This window comes from Nycticebus coucang, chromosome 3 (genome assembly GCF_027406575.1).
Source record: "Nycticebus coucang isolate mNycCou1 chromosome 3, mNycCou1.pri, whole genome shotgun sequence".
NCBI lineage: Eukaryota > Metazoa > Chordata > Mammalia > Primates > Lorisidae > Nycticebus > Nycticebus coucang.
In genome coordinates, this window is record NC_069782.1 from 78,803,667 (window position 1) to 78,823,021 (window position 19,355).

The 19,355-nt window shown below is 45.8% G+C and overlaps 1 protein-coding gene across 1 annotated transcript in view; it reads left to right on the forward strand.

The window, feature by feature from the left end:
* Positions 1–19,355, forward strand: part of FRMPD2 (FERM and PDZ domain containing 2) — a 113,505-nt gene that overhangs the window by 28,261 nt on the left and 65,889 nt on the right. Inside the window, exons 6-10 of the mRNA XM_053586027.1 lie at positions 1,093–1,225; positions 1,856–1,943; positions 3,548–3,680; positions 14,349–14,420; positions 18,890–19,064. Coding sequence (XP_053442002.1) covers positions 1,093–1,225; positions 1,856–1,943; positions 3,548–3,680; positions 14,349–14,420; positions 18,890–19,064 — 601 coding nt within the window. The remainder of the gene's footprint in view (positions 1–1,092; positions 1,226–1,855; positions 1,944–3,547; positions 3,681–14,348; positions 14,421–18,889; positions 19,065–19,355) is intronic.

Below are 19,355 nucleotides of genomic sequence, written 5' to 3' on the forward strand. Positions count from 1 at the left end.
GTCTCATACCCGTGGAAGGTCCCCTGTGCTTGTCACACGATGCTGCTTGCTCCCTGCATTCCTCAGTGCTCAACATGGGCTTTGGCTCAGGTCGGGTCCCCTCTAAGTTAACCTGGAGACAGGGATTCCTGTGCCAGTTGTTTACTGAGGAAGTGGTTCTGGGGGAGGGTGTGATGGGGGGAAGATAGGAGGTGGACAGGCCGAGCAAGGAGCATCTCAATGAGAGGCACTCCTCAGAGTTGGTCCCTCTCAAGCCCCCCAGGGTAGGGCTGGGACAGGATGGGGCAAGCGAGCAGGTATCCATGATACAAAATGTAGGATCTTTGCATTTGAGAGGAACCAGAGGGAGGAGAGCTTGGAGACCGGCCAGCTGTCTTCACCTGTCCAGGGACAACTGAGACCAGGATTGATGAGGTCCCATGTGGGTGGAGATGAGGGGCCAGCTGGGTGGAGGCTGCCACCCTCAGAGAACGTCTCTCCCATCCTGGCCTTGTTGGATCCTTCTCTCTTGACCCTTGAACATATAGCTCCTATTAACTTAGCCAGAGGACTTAGTGGGAGAAGCAGAGTGTATTTATTAAGACATCAGAGTTTACCATCTTTTGGCGTGTCATTATCCTTGGGTAAACACTGTGTCAACACATGGCATTTCCATCAGGAACCTACAGAGCAGACAGCAATCACTTATTCACCATTCACTGGGGCTCTGTGCTAGGAGAGCTCATGGTGATGCTGAGAGATGGGCGAGGAATTATGAGACAAGAAGGGTGTGGAAGGGCAGCTGATCAGAGGGCAGAGGTGAGAGGATTACGGGTGGAGAAGACACAGATCTTGGTCTTGTAGGCACAGAGGAGCTTCTGGGGAGGCTCTAGCCATTGGAAGGAGTGCATGAGCAAAGGCACAGGTGTGTGTGAGGACACGGGTATGGGAGGGAGGAGGTTGCATGTGGGTGGCTGGTACAAAGTATGCTCTGGGTGCTGGAGAATGTATCATTAAGCTCTTACTGTGTAAGGCAGATGATTCTACACTGACAGCCAGTTTGCATGCCATCCTGACCTTGGGATGCAGATGCGTGATGCACTTGACCCTTAGGTGGAGAGGAGTGTTGTGGAAGAAAGCTCCTCTGTGCAACAGAACAGAAGCTACCTGCTCAGGAAGAGGCTGCACCAGGCAACCAGCAAGAGCCCAGTGGCACAGGCCCTGGAGTCTCTGCATCCTCGTAGAGGTGGGTATGTGCTGCCAACCCCCATTCTATTGTTTCCTGCCCTGGATAGGTCTCACATCCCTGATGTGAGGGCAGAGAAAGCCCATGCCAGCACCCCTCCTCCAGGAAGATGCCTGGAGACAAGGGACTGAACTTAGGACCTATCTGTGTTACCAGAGAAGTCTCAATTGGGGATACAATTTAACATAGTCGATTATATCAAATGTAAACTTTTTAAAAATTCAGTTTCCACTGTCTAAGTTGATTAAGAACAAATTAAAATGGACAACAACAAACTGTAGTTTTCTTTGTCATTGTTCTAGACATGTTTAAAGAGTAACTTTAGCATAATCTTAAATCTTTTATTGTTCTCTACTTTCCAACTAAATCCAAACTTAAAAAAAATGAATGTCATTGTTTTTTGTCCTTAAAACTCTTTGCCATCAGTCTTTATCTTCCCCTTTAGCCTTCCTCCCAACCCTTTGTAACTGCCATTTCCATTTCTGCATGAAGAAGCAGACTCAGAGAGGTTAAGTAATTTTGCCAAGGCCACACAGCTAGTAAGCCACGATGCCATCCACAGTCCAGGCTGATTCAAGAAAGTCGTGCTCTTGGCCTTCACCCATTCTCTGCACCATGCTGTTTGGTTAGTTTCAGAAAGAAGCACAGAGACCCAGAGCTTGCCAGAGCCCCATTCGAGCACCTCAGCACACAGTCACTGCAGCCACTTTGTTAACCGGTAAGCAGCCAGGTGTACAGTGTGCTGTGAACTTGGGGTGGGACGTTGGTATGGAGCGGTCATATCCTGTTTCTTTACTGATGATTGATGAGAAACCTCTAGAAAATGCTCCCCCAGAAAATGCCAGTCCTATTCCATTAGCAGATGAAGAAGCCATGTTTAAGCAGATAGGATACCAAGGTGGTGAAGGACCTGGTGGCAACTGTGCCATTGGGACATCCTGTCCCTGCTGGGAGCCATGTGCTCAGTGAAGACTCAGTGATAGAACAAAAATATACCTCGGTGTTGGGATTGTTGGTTGTCATACCATGCTGCATTATAAAAAATCACAAAGTGCAATGTATAAAAGCAACAATTATTTATTTAGTTTGTGCTTCTGGGGGTTAGTAATTTAAGCTGTGCTCAGCTGGGAGGTCTTCTGACTCTGCTGGGAGCCTTTGTGAATCTGTGATTATCTGTAGCTCTGCTTGGCAGCTTCACTCCTGGGGGTGTGGGTGGGGATTCCTGTTGTCTGAGGAATCCTGGCTCTCTTCCACCAGCCGGCCAGCCTGGGGTTGTTCTCATGATAGTGGCAGAGGAGAGAGAGAGAGAAAGAAAGATAGATAGATAGGGGGAGAGAGAGAGAGAGAGAGAGAGATGCATAGAGTCTTCAGAACTAGCCCTCCACCACTTCTACCTCATATTATTGGCAAAGCAAGCCTCCAGCTGGCCCAGATTCAAGGATTAGGGAAATGGACTCTATCTCTTGATGGAAGAAGGATGCAAAGTCCCATTGCAAAGGGCATGGGCCAGGGAGATAATTGTGGCTGTTTTGCAATCGTCTAAAATGTGGTGTATAAATGGGATCAAAACCTACATGGAGGGCAGTGCCTGTGGCTCAAGGAGTAGGGCACCAGCCCCATATACCAGAGGTGGTGGGTTCAAACCCGGCCCTGGCCAGAAAAAAAAAAAAAACACCTACATGGACCCGTATCTTCCTGGACTGGGAAACTTGAGCATTTTGAAATTTGGCGATTTTATTTATTTATGTATTGATTTGCTGAGAGCTGCGACAGTATCTTATATCTCTCCATGGTTTGGCCAGTGGCTTTGGCTGTACTTCATGTCAAGTCTGTAACAGGTGCCTTGATGGACTATTCACCTAGAAATGATTTTTCCTGCCGTTAAAAACTCTATTTTCTCAGTGAAAACAATTTATTCCCCAGAGGAATACATGATACATATTTATTGTTAAATATTTTGCATAATATATAAAATTCTAAGGAACCCTCTACAATTCCCTGACCCACTCAGGGATTGCTGGAGACCTGGGGTCATGGTACTGCAAGCAGAGAGGCAGAGTCGCAGGGTGGGGAAGAAGCAGACTGTGGCCGTGCATTTCCAGCCCTGCGTCACCCCTGTGGCTGGACAGTCTGACTTCTTGGTCCTCAGCTTCTCCACTTGAAACATGGGTGTAATAACTCCCCAGAGACAGGGGTGAAGGTAACGTGAAGTGATATGTGCACTCCATCCAGCAGAGCGTCTGCCAGTGGTGGCCTTTCACGGGGTGGAAACCCTTACCACTGCCAAGGTTACTCCCTCATTCCTTTCTCTGCCCCTGCCAGCACTCTCCCGGGTGCAGTTCCCCAGGACCATCAGGAAGGCAGGCGGCTCAGCTCTGGATCTGCACTCTCCAGGGCAGAAAGTTCACGACCTGCAACTCCGTCTCAAAGGGGTTTCCTGCGAAGAAAAGGAAAGGTAAGCAAATGTGGAAGGACACTCCTCACAGAGGTCTGAGCAGAAAGCTGGGGTGTGGGGGGGCCTAACAGTAGCTGAAAATGGGCAGGGCTTTGTGTGCTGAAATTTATAGAATTGGACTAACAAGAACCTGAAAGTTGCAATTTAGGGCATAGGTATTCAATCCATTGAGTAATCTCACTGGGGCAGGCTGTGTGGCCACTACTAGGTAGGATATAGGGTTGAAGATTAGACTCCACCCCTCAGCAGGTGTGCAGGGCAGTAGCAAAGCGTGGTACATGGTAAGAGAGCTGACAAGGCCAACTGGACTTGGAAGTGGCCTTCTGAACAGATAAAAAGTAGGGGCACAGATTGACACAGCAGGGAGGGCTTCTTTAGGGAACGAGTCTCCCTTCTGGTTGGTGTGAACTAAAATAAAATCTTAAGCACCCCCTGCTGACTGACTGGACCTGCTCTTGGCTGAGGGAACCCTGTCAGGTGTGGGGACCAGATGTCAGGTCTGTGTTTTCTGGTTCTTGGTTCCCAATACTGAAGAATGGTTACTGGTACCAAGTCGGTGGATTAAGTGAGCAAACCAGATAGATATAACCAAGCCAGATAGCGAAGACTTATTAAAGCATAAGCATGGTACGTTCCAGAGAGAGAGAGACCATGAGTGGAGAAGACTGAGCTTAGTGTCAGAGGGTAGAAAGTATAGTGCACTCTCAAAGTCAGTAGACAGCAGACTGTGCCAAGAAAGAACAGCAGCCCCCTACAGTTAGGGCTTGTTCTTTTTTTCTAATCCTTAATAATATGTTCAGCTGGGGGTGGAATATTCATCACTTTTTCTGGGAAAGTGGGGAGAGTTCCCAGAACTGAGAACCTTCCACCTTCCCTACATTGTAGGGTAGTTTGCTGGTGTTTGTAAACTGTTATGGTGCTGATGGGTATGACTTTTACTATGTTAATGAGGGTAGATCATTTGGGGACACTGTCACCTTGCTTGTAGGCATGCTTCAAACATCTCCTTTGGTGGCCTTGGCCATCTTCCACTCTGTTGCCTCTCCACCTCTTTCTGGTTGGTTAGTCCCTGGAGACCCCCTATCATAGACCAAACGTCTCTTCAGTCCTTGGAAACCCTTTGTTTAAGGCATCTATTCAGTTCTGGAAGCCCCCTTTTCCATTTTGTTCCTCTTACTGTAGACAAAGCATTTCCTGGTACCATCTACTCCTCTCCCTCCTTACCTCTACCTAACAACCCTGCACATACCCTAAAGTCTAGTTGCTGGCCATAAGAAGGGAGGTCGGACATGCCCCTGGTGTCCCTTCTCTCCTTGCAGATACCCTTTGTAACTCATTAACAGACCTAAGACTGTGCAAGGCAAAGCTTAAACCACACCGGCAGACCATGAACTTAACGCAACAGAGCTCTAGAGTTTATGCAACTATCCGGTAGTTTGTCTCAGATTAACAGATGCTCTTATTCCAAGCCTTTAGATAAAGCTTCCTTTCTTTGATCAATTACAAAACAAAAAAAAAAATCTTTAAACCCACCTATAATCTATAACAACTGTCCCCCACCCCCAAAGTCCCACCTTTTAGGGCCAAACCAATATATTCCCTTGACATATTGACTTATGGTCTTAGGGTAATTCCCGTCTCCATGAATGTATAAAAACAAACTGTAACCTAGCTACTGTGGGCACATTTTTTCAGGACCTCTTAAGGCCATGTGCTCCTGGTCAATCACACGTATTTGGCTAAGGATAAACCATCTCTTTAAATTATTTTACAGAGTTTGAGTCTTTTTCCTCATTACATCAGTAATGAGTGATTAGGGATGGAAGGAGGTTAAAAGGGCTACAGGGATGTGGGAGAAAATTAGAGCCTTTTGGACAAGAAAGTTTGGAAAGGCTCTAAAGCAAAACCAGGAATTTGGGGGTAGGTGTGAATCTCATTAACCAATAATGTACTGTTTCTGTAAAATATAACTTCTAGCCCGTGACTTGTGACCTCTAGCTGGTGAATGATCCCCCTATAAAACAAAGATAAGGTAACCTGGCACAGAACCATATGCTACAGACATCACGAGGCTTACAGATGCTGGTACACCTTCACTAGTGAAGTAACGGTTAATGTAACAGTTGGATTTACGTGACAACCAATGAAACCAGGACAGAATCCCTGAAGGCCTAAGGGGAGCCAAGGGGAATTCTTATACATGAATGTAGGAGGAATTGGGATGAAAATGCTTATATTGGTGTACTACCTTTGTGTGGCGTCTCCTTGTACAGTGAGGACCCTTTTCCACTCTCTTGGAAAAGCCTACACTTATCTCTGCTTCACTTTAAATAAAAACCGTACTTCTTTTTCTGCTATATTGGACTCCCAGCTGCCTCATTTTCCACTCCCCCAGTTTCTTGCTCTCCCTTTTGAAAGGTGTAAACAGCTGCACCCAGACAAGAAGGGAGGGGAGAAGTTCAGGTCAGGTTTATTGAAAGGGACAGAGACCCACCTGGGCAGTGCTAAGAGGGCTTCTGCATGGGGGCAGTTGGAGAACTTTTTTTATATGGGGCCATAGGTGGTGGGCAAATTTAACAGCTTGACAGAGGGCTTTGGTGAGTTAGGGTCCTTTGGCACTAACTTGGCACTAACTTCAGGGATGGGGCTAACTAGGACCTTGGTTTTCTTTGTCTTTGGAGGAAAGGAGGAGGAGAGGGAGGAGGAAGAGGAAGGAGGGTTCCTGTGGGGTTGCATTAGGCCCCCCAACTCCTTTGATTCAGCCAGACTCTCAAGTTCTGCTGGGAAAACCCAATGAGGTCCACTGAACAGCTCAGAGATGAAGTCTCCCATCTAACAATGAGGGTAATCAGGCCAGGGGTAGTGTATTGAGTTGAGGCCATGGAGTAGAAGCCAGGCCAACCTGCCCAGCCTTGAATGCCAGGCTGACAGAAGGGGTGTTGGATGCCCCTGCCAGCATGCCTGTGCCTTCTAGTATCTCGATGCTTCCTCACAGTAGGCTGTTCTGGTCTGAGGGGTCAGCTTTCTGAGTCTGTGCTGGGGAGAGAGATCAGGGAATGTCCCAGGACACACTCTCAGGTCAGAGGGCTCTGCCAGAAACTGCCCTGGCTGCAGCCGTCATTGCTGCTTCTGGTGTTTGGTAGAAAGCACCCCTTCCTCAAGATTGCTGTGAGCTGAGAAACCATTTTAATAACATGAGTCCACAGTGACTGGGAGAAGTTCGGTGTTCCAAGGTATTCACTGAGAAGTCTGCCTCCCCTAGACCTTCCGTCTCAGCATCTGGGACCCTTTGGGAACACTGGATGTTCCTAGATGCCCCCGAAGGCGTCTGTCTAAGCTAATAAGTTAAATCCTCTCAACTAATGAGACACTGATCTGAGCCTCAAATAGCCTTAGGATATTCCTCCTCCTGTGTGGCCCAAGTGCCCACACTCTCTGCCTGGACCACTGTTCTCCTAGGCCACTCTGGCTTCTATGAGCTATGGGTGGAGGAGGTCCTAAAGTGCTTGCTCACCTTTTGGATTTTCTTCCTGATCACTAACTAAAGACACTTCTACTGGGGACTCTCCCAGGACAGAGGTCACTCCTGGGCTGGAATTTTGGCCTCCTGAGAAAAGTCCTACTTTAGATTCCCATGCAACCCTGTCTCTTTCCAGTGAGAAGATGTGGATGAGCTTCTTGATCTTGGCAACAGAAAAGAAGCCAGAGTCTGTAAAATAATTCAAGGAATTTTATTCTGAGTCAAATTGGAGGACCATGCCCTGGAGCCACACCCAAGAAGCCTTGAGCAAGTGGACTCAGTGGTGGGGTTATAGTTTGATTTTATACGTTTTAGGGAGACAGGGATTGCAGGTGAGGTCACAAATCAATACATGAAAAATATGCATTGGTTTGGTCCCCAAATGTGGAATATCTAGAAGGGGGAGCTAACAGGTTATAGGTGGGTTTAAAGATTCTTTAGCTGACAACTGGCTGAATGTTATGCTCTGTCTAAAAGACCTGGAGTCAGTGGGAAAAAAATGCTTAAGATAAAAGATCTATTAGGCCCACCTGGACTTCTGGAAGAGCTGCGCTGTGACCCGCAATTGGCACCCGCCCGGACCCGGGTAAGAGCTGACCCGCCACCTGCGCCTGCCTGGACTTCTGCACAAGTGGCCCGTGACCCACGATCAGCACCCGCCCAGACCCCGGTAAGAGCTGAGCCACGACTCGTGATCCGCTCCTGCCTGGACATCAGTCAGAGCGACACTGCAACCAGTGCCTGTTGGGCCTCTGCACACCCTGACCAGGAACTCCAGGAGTGGCGCAATTCCATGTCCTCCCTGCCGCCACACCAGCCTGCTCGTCTGGCCAGGGACTCTGGTAGCTGTGTGCCCTCCAGAGCCCTCCCTGCCTCTTTGTGGAGCCCTTCTCCTGGCCAGAGACTGCTGGAGCCTTGGGCCCTCTGTGCCAAAGTCACTGGGTGCCAGGCACTCTCAGAACCGTGTGCATCACCCCCCGCCCTGTTGCTGGATCTGGGTGTGTCATACTCCAGAGCTGCTCCCACAACCAGAACTCCCTGCCTGGGGGCAGCCCCGGAGGAGCTACACAGGGTCACTCCCTACAAAGATCCAGCAACAATAGAGTGATCCCACTGGGGTCTAATCTTGGAAAGACACCTCCCCAACTCTGAGGACAGCCAGAGGCAATGGTAAAAAACAACAGAAATACTCTGGCAATATGAATAACCAGAGTAGATCAACTCCCCCAAGGAACAATGGGGCAGACACAGCACAAGATCCCATGCACAAACAAATAGTTGAGATGTCAGAAATCGAATTCAGAATCTGGATAGCAAATAAGATCAAATTAGAATTCTAAGCAGTAACCCAAAAGATGTCTCAAGAATTCAATGAATTCAAAGACCAAATGACCAAAGATTTTGACACATTGAGACAAGAAGTTGCAGCCCTCAAAGATCTGAGAAACACAGTAAATCCCTCAGTAACAGAATGGAACAAGCAGAAGAAAAAATTTCTGAGATTGAAGACAAAGCTTTCGAATGCTCACAAACTCTCAAAGAGGAAGAGAAATGGAGGGCAAAAACAGATCACTCTCTCAGAGAGCTCTGGGTAATTTGAAGAAAATCAATATTCGTCTTATAGGGATCCCTGAAAGCAATGAAGTGGCTTCACAAGGCACAGAGTCTCTTCTTTATGAGATTGTGAAAGAGAACATTCCAGACATGCCAAGAGATTCAGAAATTCAGATAGCAGACAGTTTCAGAACTCCAGCACAACTAAACCCAAATAAGACATCCCCCAGACACATCATAATCAATTTCACTGAAGTTAATATGAAGGAGAAAATTCTAAAAGCAGCCAGACGAAAGAAAACCATCACCTACAAGGGGAAGAATATTACAATAACTGCAGATCTCTCTGCTGAAACCTTTCAAGCTAAAAGAGGATGGTCATCAACTTTTAATCTCCTAAAACAAAATAACTTTCAAACCAGGATCCTGTACCCAGCTAAACTGAGTTTCATTTATGATGGAGAAATTAAATACTTCAATGACATTCATGTGTTGAAGAAATTTGCCATAACTAAACCAGCTCTCCAGGATATTCTCAGACCTATCCTTCATAAAGACCAGCATAATCCTCCTCCACAAAAGTAAACCCACCCAGAAAATTTCGATGAAATTTCAACTTCCACAGTCACAAAAAGATTAAAAATGTCTACTGGACTCTTGAAAGGCTTATCAATATTCTCAATTAATGTGAATGGTTTAAATTGTCCTCTAAAGAGGCACAGGTTGGCTGACTGGATACAAAAACTCAAGCCAGATATCTGTTGCATGCAAGAATCTCACCTTACATTAAAAGACAAATACAGACTCAAGGTGAAGGGATGGTCATCTCTACTCTAGGCAAATGGAAAGCAGAAAAAAGCAGGCGTTGCAATCCTATTTGCAGATGCAGTAGGCTTTAAACCAACCAAAATAATTAAGGATAAGGATGGACACTTCATATTTGTTAAAGGTAATACTCAATATGATGAGATTTCAATTATTAATATTTATGCACCCAAACAGAATGTGCCTAAATTTATAACAGAAACTCTAACAGACATGAGCAACTTGATTTCCTCCAGTTCCATAATAGTTGGAGATTTTAACACCCCTTTAGCAGTGCTGAATAGATCCTCCAAAAAGAAGCTAAGCAAAGAAATCTTAGATTTAAACTTAACCATTCAAAATCCGGACTTAACAGACATCTACAGAACATTTCATCCCAACAAAACTGAATACACATTCTTCTCATCACCCCACGGAACATACTCCAAAATTGGCACATCCTAGGCCACAAATCTAACCTCAGCAAATTAAAAAAAATAGAAATTATTCCTTGCATCTTCTCAGACCATCATGGAATAAAAGTTGAACTCAATAACAACAGGAATCTGCATACCCATACAAAAACATGGAAGCTAAACAACCTTATGCTTAAGGATAGATGGTTATAGATGAGATTAAGAAGGAAATCACCAAATTTTTGGAACAAAACAACAACAAAGACACAAATTATCAGAACCTCTGGGATACTGCAAAGGCAGTCCTAAGAGGGAATTTATAGCACTATAAGCCTTCCTCAAGAAAACAGAAAGAGAGGAAGTTAATAACTTAATGGGATATCTCAAGCAACTGGAGAAGGAAGAACATTCCAACCTCAAATCCAGTGGAAGAAAAGGAATAATCAAAATCAGAGCAGAATTAAATGAAACTGAAAACAAAAGAATTATACAATAGATTAATAAATCCAAAAGTTGGTTTTTTGAAAAGGTCAATAAAATAGATAAACCTTTGGCTAACCTGACCAGGAAAAAAAAGAGTAAAATCTCTAATTTCATCAATCAGAAATGGTAAAGATGAAATAACAACAGACCCCTCAGAAATTCAAAAATTCCTTAACAAATATTACAAGAAACTTAACTCTCAGAAATATGAAAATCTGAAAGAAATTGACCAATACTTGGAAGTACACCACCTACCAAGACTTAGCCAGAATGAAGTGGAAATGTTGACCAGGCCTATATCAAGTTCTGAAATAGTATCAACTATACAAAATCTCCCTAAAAAGAAAAGCCCAGGACCAGATGGCTTTATGTCAGAATTCTACCAAACCTTTAAAGAGTAACTAATACCTATATTACTAAACCTCTTCCAAAATATAGAAAAAGAAGAAATACTACCCAATACATTCTATGAAGCAAACATCACCTTGATCCCTAAACCAGGGAAAGACCCAACAAGAACAGAAAATTATAGACCAATATCACTAATGAATTGATGCAAAAATACTCAATAAGATCCTAACAAACAGAATGCAACAACACATCAAAAAAATTATACACCATGACCAAGTGGGATTTATCCCAGTATCTCAAGGCTGTTTCAGTATATGTAAATCTATAAATGTAATTCAGCACATAAACAAACTAAAACATAAGGACCATATGATTCTCTTAATTGACGCAGAAAAAGCTTTTGATAATATCCAGCATCCCTTCATGATCAGAACACTTAAGAAAATTGGTATAGACATTTCTTAAACTAATAGAGGCCATCTACAGCAAACCCACAGCCAATATCACATTGAATAGAATTAAACTGAAATCATTTCCACTCAGATCAGGAACCAGGCAAGGTTGCTCATTTCTCCATTGCTTTTTAACATTTTAATGGAAGTTTTAGCCATTACAATTAGGGAAGAAAAGGCGATCAAGGGTATCCACATAGAGTCAGAAGAGATCAAACTTTCACTCTTCACAGATGACATGATCGTATATCTGGAAAACACTAGGGATTCTACTACAAAACTTTTAGAAGTGATCAAGGAATACAGCAATGTCTTAGGCTACAAAATCAACACCCACAAATCTGTAGCCTTTATATATACCAACGATAGCCAAGCCGAAAAAACAGTCAAGGACTCTATTCCTTTCACAGTAGTGCCAAAGAAGATGAAATATTTGTGAGTTTATCTAACAAAGGACATGAAAGATCTCTATAAAGAGAACTATGAAACTTTAAGAAAAGAAATAGCTGAAGATGTTAACAAATGGAAAAACATACCTACTCATGGCTGGGAAGATCAACATTGTTAAAATGTCTATACTACCCAAAGCAATATATAATTTCAATGCAATTCCTATTAAAGCTCCATTGTCATATTTTAAAGATCTTGAAAAAAATAATACTTCGTTTTATATGGAATCAGAAAAAAACCTCGGCTAACCAAGACAGTATTCAGAAATAAAAACAAAGCAGGAGGAATCACACTACCAGACCTCAGACTATACTATAAATCGATAGTGATCAAAACAGCATGGTACTGGCACAAAAACAGAGAAGTAGATGTCTAGAACAGAATAGATAACCAAGAGACAAATCCAGCTACTTACCATTATTTGATCTTTGACAAGCCAATTAAAAACATTCAGGGGGGAAAAGATTCCCTATTTAACAAATGGTGCTGGGTGAACTGGTTGGTGATCCATAAAAGACTGAAACTGGACCCACACCTTTCACCATTAACTAAGATAGACTCTTACTGGATAAAAGATGTAAACTTAAGACAGGAAACTATAAAAATACTTGAAGAAAGTGCAGGGAAAACTCTCGAAGGAATCGGCCCTCGCGAATGTTTTATGGGGAGGACTCCCACGCAATTGAAGCAGCTTCAAAAATACACTACTGGGACCTGATCAAACTAAAAAGCTTCTGCACAGCCAAGAACATAGTAAGTAAAACAAGCAGACAGCCCTCAGAATGGGAGAAAATATTTGCAGGTTATACCTCCGATAAAGGTTTAATAACAAGAATCCACAGAGAACTCAAACATATTAGCAAGAAAAGAACAGGTGATACTATCTCAGGCTGGGCAAAGGACTTGAAGAGAAACTTCTCTAAAGAAGACAGATGCACGATCTACAAACAAACACATGAAAAAATGCTCATCATCCTTAATCATCACAGAAATGCAAATCAAAACTATTTTGAGATATCACCTAACCCCACTAAAAGTAGCCCACATAACAAGATCCCAAAACCAGAGATGTTGGTGTGGATGTGGAGAAAAGGGCACACTTCTACACTGCTGGTGGGAATGCACACTAATACATTCCTTTTGGAAGGATGTTTGGAGAATAGAGATCTAAAAATAGACCTGCCATTCGATCCTATAATTCCTTTACTAGGTATATACCCAGAAGACCAAAAATCACAATATAACAAAGACATCTGTACCAGAATGTTTATTGCTGCCCAATTAATAATTGCTAACTCATGGAAGAAGCCCAAGTGCCCATCAACCTACGAATGGACTAGCAAATTGTGGTACAGGTATACCATGGAATACTATGCAGCCTTAAAGAAAGATGGAGACCTTACCTCTTTCATGTTTACATGGATGGAGCTGGAACATATTCTTCTTAGTAAAGTATCTCAAGAATGGAAGAAAAAGTATCCAATGTACTCAGCCCTATTATGAAGCTAGTTTGTAACTTTCACATGAGGGCTATAACCCAACTATAGCGCAAGAATGTGGGGAGGGGGCCAAGGGTGGGGAGGGGAGGGGAGTGGCTGGGGTGGAGGGAGTGTAATGGGTGGGGCCACGCCTGTGGTGCATCTTGGAATGGGTACAGGCGAAGCCTACTAAATGCGGAATACAAAAGTCTACATGCAATAACTGAGAGAATGCCATGAAGGCTACGTTGAACAGTTTGATGAGAACATTTCAGATTGTATATGAGGCCAGCACATTGTACCCCTTGATTGCACTAATGTACACAGCTATGATTTAACAATTAAAAAAAAAAAGATCTATTAATTAGAGACAAAGTACCAGACAGACTCAGGAGGTTTGTTATGTATATGGAGGACATGCAGGTAGGTCTTGAATAGCCTTAGGCCTATTAGTGAGTCAAAAGGCCATCTCCAAGAAGGACGGGGGCATGAGGAGCACTGTCACATCTCCTTTCTCATGGCCAGCAGCTCAATTTTAGGAATCCTGTTGGCCAATCCTTTGACCAGTTAGTCAAAGAGGGTTAAGATTTTATTTTAGTTCACAATCTCTTAGAGCCTTAATTTCCTCACCTGGAAAATGGGTAGAGCATATGCACCCCAGAAGATGATGGCTGGTTTTAAATAATGATGGGTTTTGTCAAATTTCCCGGGTCAAGAGTATAAGACAAATGTGAAGTATTGTGAAACTGAGAGCAGGAGCTACCCACCCATGTGCCATTGATTCAACACGCAGAGCTAGAAAAATGGTTTTTGCTTCTAAAGAAGCTTTTAATCGCATTCTGTAGGTATTTATACCACATAACATGTTTTATACTTTTGATACATACAGAAGATCATATGAAACTTATGAAACTTATAGAATAACTCACTCTGGACATCCCTATATTCAGGTTAAGACCAAGTGTTTCCAATACCCTATATCCCCCTATAAGGCTTCTGCTTTGGGATATCCAGCTCAATGGGGCCTCAGTCCATTGAGGCCTGTTTCCTGCTGGCTCTGGGGGACACGTGCTAGTTGGGGGTGGGAGATAAGCCCAGACCTAAAGCCTGGAACTTGTTTCTCTTCTCTACTGTAAGTAACTCTGAGCATTTTTCTTCAGTTTTCCAGGCCTGAGTTTGTCCTGCTGGCTGCAGAGGCCCCGGTGATTTTGCATCTGCCTGGATCTGTTGTGGTAATAACTGGGCTCGACTGGGCGGCGGTGGAGGGAGGCCAGGGAAGCACTCTGCCAGCTTCAGGGTGGTCCGGCCAGGGAGGCTGGCTGCACTCTGACTGGAATGTCATTCAGGGGACACCCAGGGAGGCACTCAGTCCCCTCCAGACTCTGGCCAGAGCCACCACTGCTTCCCACTCGTGCCTCTGGTCCTTCAGCCACCCCTGTGACCTCCAGCTGAGTCCTGTTGGCCTCCCAGCCTCAGCTCAGCCTGCATTTCCTCATTCAGCTGGGGAGTGTTTGCGAATATCTACTGGGTGCCAGATGCTATTCTAGACCCTAGACCTGTGCCTGAATGAAACGAAATCCTGTTCACATACATTCTGGCAGGGAAGACCAAGATAGGCAAGTGCACGAACATAAAAGAACGCCAGGTAGTGATTTGTGCGAAACAAGGGGGCGGTGAGGAAGGGAAGACATCGGAGGACATGGCAGGTGGGGAAGAGGGAGGGGGAAAGAAGCTCCATGAAGGCTGTGTGCGGGCAGAAATGGGGATGGAGAGAGAAGGGGCCACATGGGCTCTTGCAGGGAGGACAAAAGCTGAATGAATGAGGGGAGGGGGCCACCTTTCTTGCCCCAAGACCTAAGCATATCCTGTCTCATGTCCCTCAGTGTCCCCTGTGGCTGGTCTTACCCTGAACTCCCTGGGACCCAGCTGTCCATGTCCAGTCCCACATCCCTATTGTTCAGGGCCCACCAGGACTGGTATTGAGTGCTTGGATGTGTGTCCTTCATGTCCCCCCCATTCCCAGAGCCTGAAGCGCCACCTTGTCAGCCTGGTCCTCTGGGCCTCTTCTCAGCACTTCCCGGAGGCTGAGGCTGGGGCTGACTCTGTGCCCCTCTTCTCTCTGCGTCACCTGCTGCTTGTTCTTGCCTCACGGAAAGGCACCCAGGGAGCCCTCCTCTGCCTCACTTCAACAAAATTCCATCAAATCCCTGCTTCTATCCACTATTCTGCCAAGGAGACTCCCATTGCAGTGTGCTAACATCACTTCTTTGACATCTGAGCCCTGATGGTGTTTGAGCAGACTGGTCAGTGTGAGCAAGATGCCTCCCTGAATGGGAGTCTCTGACTCCTATGTGGCCACCACTTGCAGTAACACAGATAGGGCACCTGCCATGTGCCTGGTCCACCTGTGCCAGAACAAAAAGCATGAAATGGGGTGATAATCATACCCTAGCAATGCAAGGATTGCATGGCTAAACCTAAGGAGGCTGGTGTGTGAAGGGTTGGAGGTGTCAGGGTGCCTCACTCTGGGAGCCCCTCCTATGTGGGGCTTGTAGGTCAGAGGGCCATTGGTTCCTCAAGCCAGACTCACCTGTGTTTGTACCCTTCAATCCACTTGTCTTTTGCTGTAGGGAAGAAAGGATAATTCCTCCAGGGATCCCCTTCCTGACTACCTCCCCACACTGAGGTCAAATGGCTTAGGTGACTGCAGACTGCTCGACCCACCAGACCTGCTATGATGTAACATTTGGGTTGTTCCTGCTTAGGGTGCCAAGGCTCTGCTGTTGGCCTGATTTTGTTCAATGTGAGCATCTTGACCTGGACACCAGGTCTAGCAGCTCATTTATAGTCCTCAGAGGTGCTCTTGAGCCCCAGTGTCTATGGAGATGCCAGAGGAGTGTGGAGGTGAAGAAGAAGACTGGATCTTTGTCCTCCTCCTGGGAAGGAAAGGCTCCTCACATGTTGCTCTGTCCCAGCTTGTCTGGTTGGGCTGGAATATCTGTCCCCATTGCCTTAGCCCCTCATTTCTTGTCCCCGATGTCCTTTGTCTATGCAGCTCCTTTTCTCTCCTTGTGAGTGGAGTTCTTGGTACATTTCAGTTTCCTTCTGCTTCCTTGTGAGTGTTGAAAATAAAACAGATTTCCCTTGCTCATAGTCTGGCTGTCCCATGGCATATAGGCTCTTGCCGACATGAAAACACAGTGCCTTGTGTTCAAAAGCAGCCACTATAGGAACCATAATATGATTTTTTTTCTTTTTTTCTGCAAGCATTCTCTCTCTCTTTTTCTTTGAGACAGAGTTTAATTTTGTTGCCCTTGGTAGAGCCGTGGTACCACAGCTCACAGTAACCTCAAACTCTCGGGCTCAAGCGATTCTCTTGCCTCAGCCTTCCAAGTAGCTGGGACTACAGGCACCCACCACAATGCCCAGCTATTTATTTTTTTAGAGACGAGGTCTTGCTTTGGCTCAGGCTGGTCTTGAACTTGTGAGTTCAGGCGATCCACCCACCTCGGCCTCCCAGAGTGCTTGGACTCTCTCTTTTTCTTGATGGTATTATTTTATTTCCTATTAAAGTCACCTTCCTTTGGGCACAAGGATATTCACAGGATGAGCAGCTCCCTTCCCACATGGCTCTGCTACTCAAGCTGGTGGGCCTCCCAAGGGGTTCCAGCCTCCGTATGAAGATGTGCTGAGTACCTGCATTGGGGGTGGTTGAGAGGCCTGTCCCTGCCGAATTGCCCCTGAGAACTTTGGTGCTGCTGGCCACTGCCATGGCCGCTCTGAGATGTCTTGGGGCATGTGTGCCTGCCTGGGACCTTCCTGCATCAGTCCTTGAGGAGGGGTGTAGTTAGGGGGAAATGTGAATCTTGGCTGCCCTGGGCAGAGGGCAGCATGTGGACGGGTAGGAGGAGGGAGTGGCAGGGCCAGGCCAGGCCTGGGAATGCAGGGAACAGAAGAGTTGGCAGTCAGAACCTATCCCAGGGAGGTGGGAGGCAGGCCTGCTGGGAGCCAAAGCTCCGTGTGCATGTTCCATTGACCTGTGGGACTTGGCTTAGAAAATACACATTCAAAGACAAGATTATCAAAAGTTTCAAGAAGGCAGTTTCAGAGCATTAAATCTGAAAGCAGGCCTGTTAGGGGCATGCGATTTATTGATGAGGGTCCTGGGCAGCCCCCTCAGGAAGCAGAGCCCACGAGGAAAGACATCAGCCAGACCAGCCTCCCAGTCTTCCTGGGCCCTGCAGAATCTCCTTGGGAAGCTTTTGAAAACACTGTTTTCCTGGGCTTGTGCCAGACTGAGGAAACCGCCTCTCAGGTGATCCTGGTGTACGATGGGGTAGAAACCAGGGTGGCGCAGAGCACGTCTGTGTGATCCTACTGCCTGATGTCACACCACACCCCGCTCCCACAACGTCCTCAGATCTGCTTTGGCCCTTGGAGTATAGGGGCTGCCCTTGGGTTACAGGAGGGTCAGGGTGTGGCTGCAGGCATGGTCGCAATGGCATTAAAGCCACATACACCAGTCTCCGTCCTTGACTGTCCTCTAAGAAGGACTTCCCAGGAAGGTATAGGCTAAGTCCTAGTTTGGGCTTTGAGATACAGGGATGCTCAGTGCGCAGGGAGGGCCACAGACAAAAAGGGTCCTGAGCCTGACCTAGAAGGCCCAGGGGACATGTGGGGAAGAAAACTATTGGGGCAGTGGGTTCAGAGTGTGCGATCACAGCAGGACAGCCTATGCTGCTGCAGAAGGATGAACCGTCTGGGAGGCTGAACTGAGGCCTTGGTGGTTGGAGTGGGGCTGTGGTGAGAGATGAACCTAGTAGCGATCCAAAGAGGCTGAACAGGCAGGAGGCAGACTCTGGTGCACAGTTCTATAATTGGCTTTGCTGATCAATTTCTAGATTTGAAGTAATCTCCTTGCTCAGCCCTGTATCTTCATTGGATCTGTGTCTGCCCAAATTCTCTCTGAAGTTTAGAATTCATTAACCTGGGCTGGGCGGCAGGTAATCCTAACATTCCAGGAGGCCCAGGCAGGCAGATTACCTGAGCTCAGGAGTTGGAGACCAGCCTGAGCAAGAGCAAGACCCTGTCTCTACTAAAAATAGAAAAAGCTAGCTGGGTGTGGTGGCAGGCACCTGTAATCTAGGTATTCAGGAGTCTGAGGCAAAAGGGTCTCTTGAGCCCAAAGTTTGAGGCTGCTGTGAACTATGATGCCATGGCACTCTACCCAGGGTGTAGAGTAAGACTCTGTCTCAGAAAGAAAAAAAAAAAAAGGGAGGGGGGAGAATTCATTAATTCATTAACCTGGTATTATGCCATGACCTGGGGGGATGGATATCGGGTGTTGGAGGACACACCCCCAAGGGTGTGTGATTCATTGACAAGCTCAGGGAGCCAGCCAAGATTTCTGTAGGAGAAAGACATTGATTGGTAAGACTTACTTCCCAGCCTTCCTAGCTCCTTCAGAACCTGGCAGAGAGCTCATATTCGAATTCTGGTTCAGTCACTAACTTTGCAACCCTCGTCAAGTTCTTTACCATCTCTGAGCCTCAGTTTTTCATCTGTGGAACAGGAATCTTAAATATACTCATCTCTTAGGATTATTTGTCAATTACACATGTGAAAGGGCTTAGCAGAATGATTAGCACATGCTAAAGGCTTAATAACTTACTGTTGTAACTGATAGTATTGTTGTTTTCAGACAAAAAAAGGAAAATCCTATTTGGCTCTCAGGGACCTCTGTGTGGTCCTGCTGAATGGACAGTGTCTGGAGGTGAAATGTGACATGGAGTCAACAGCTGGGGTTGTCTTCAATGCTGTGATGTCCTTTGCCAACCTTGGGGAACTCACCTACTTTGGGTTGGCTTACATGAAAGGTAAGCATCTCTGGGGTGTCCACATCTGACCTGGTGCCTCCACTAAGCCAGGTATCTGGATACCTGAGCTGTATTCCTTCTAGGAAAATTGCTTGAAAGTGGGGTGCCTGGACATGAGTTATCATGGCAAAGGCTTCAGGTGCTCATGTGTAAATTGTTAAGTATGTGCAGAAAATTGTCAGGAAATAACAAGTATAAGATGATGTGGGTTTGTGTGGCTTGCTGGATCTCATCCATCAATCTCAGTGCATTGAAATTAGACAAGCAAATTTTAAAAACTTTCCATTTAAT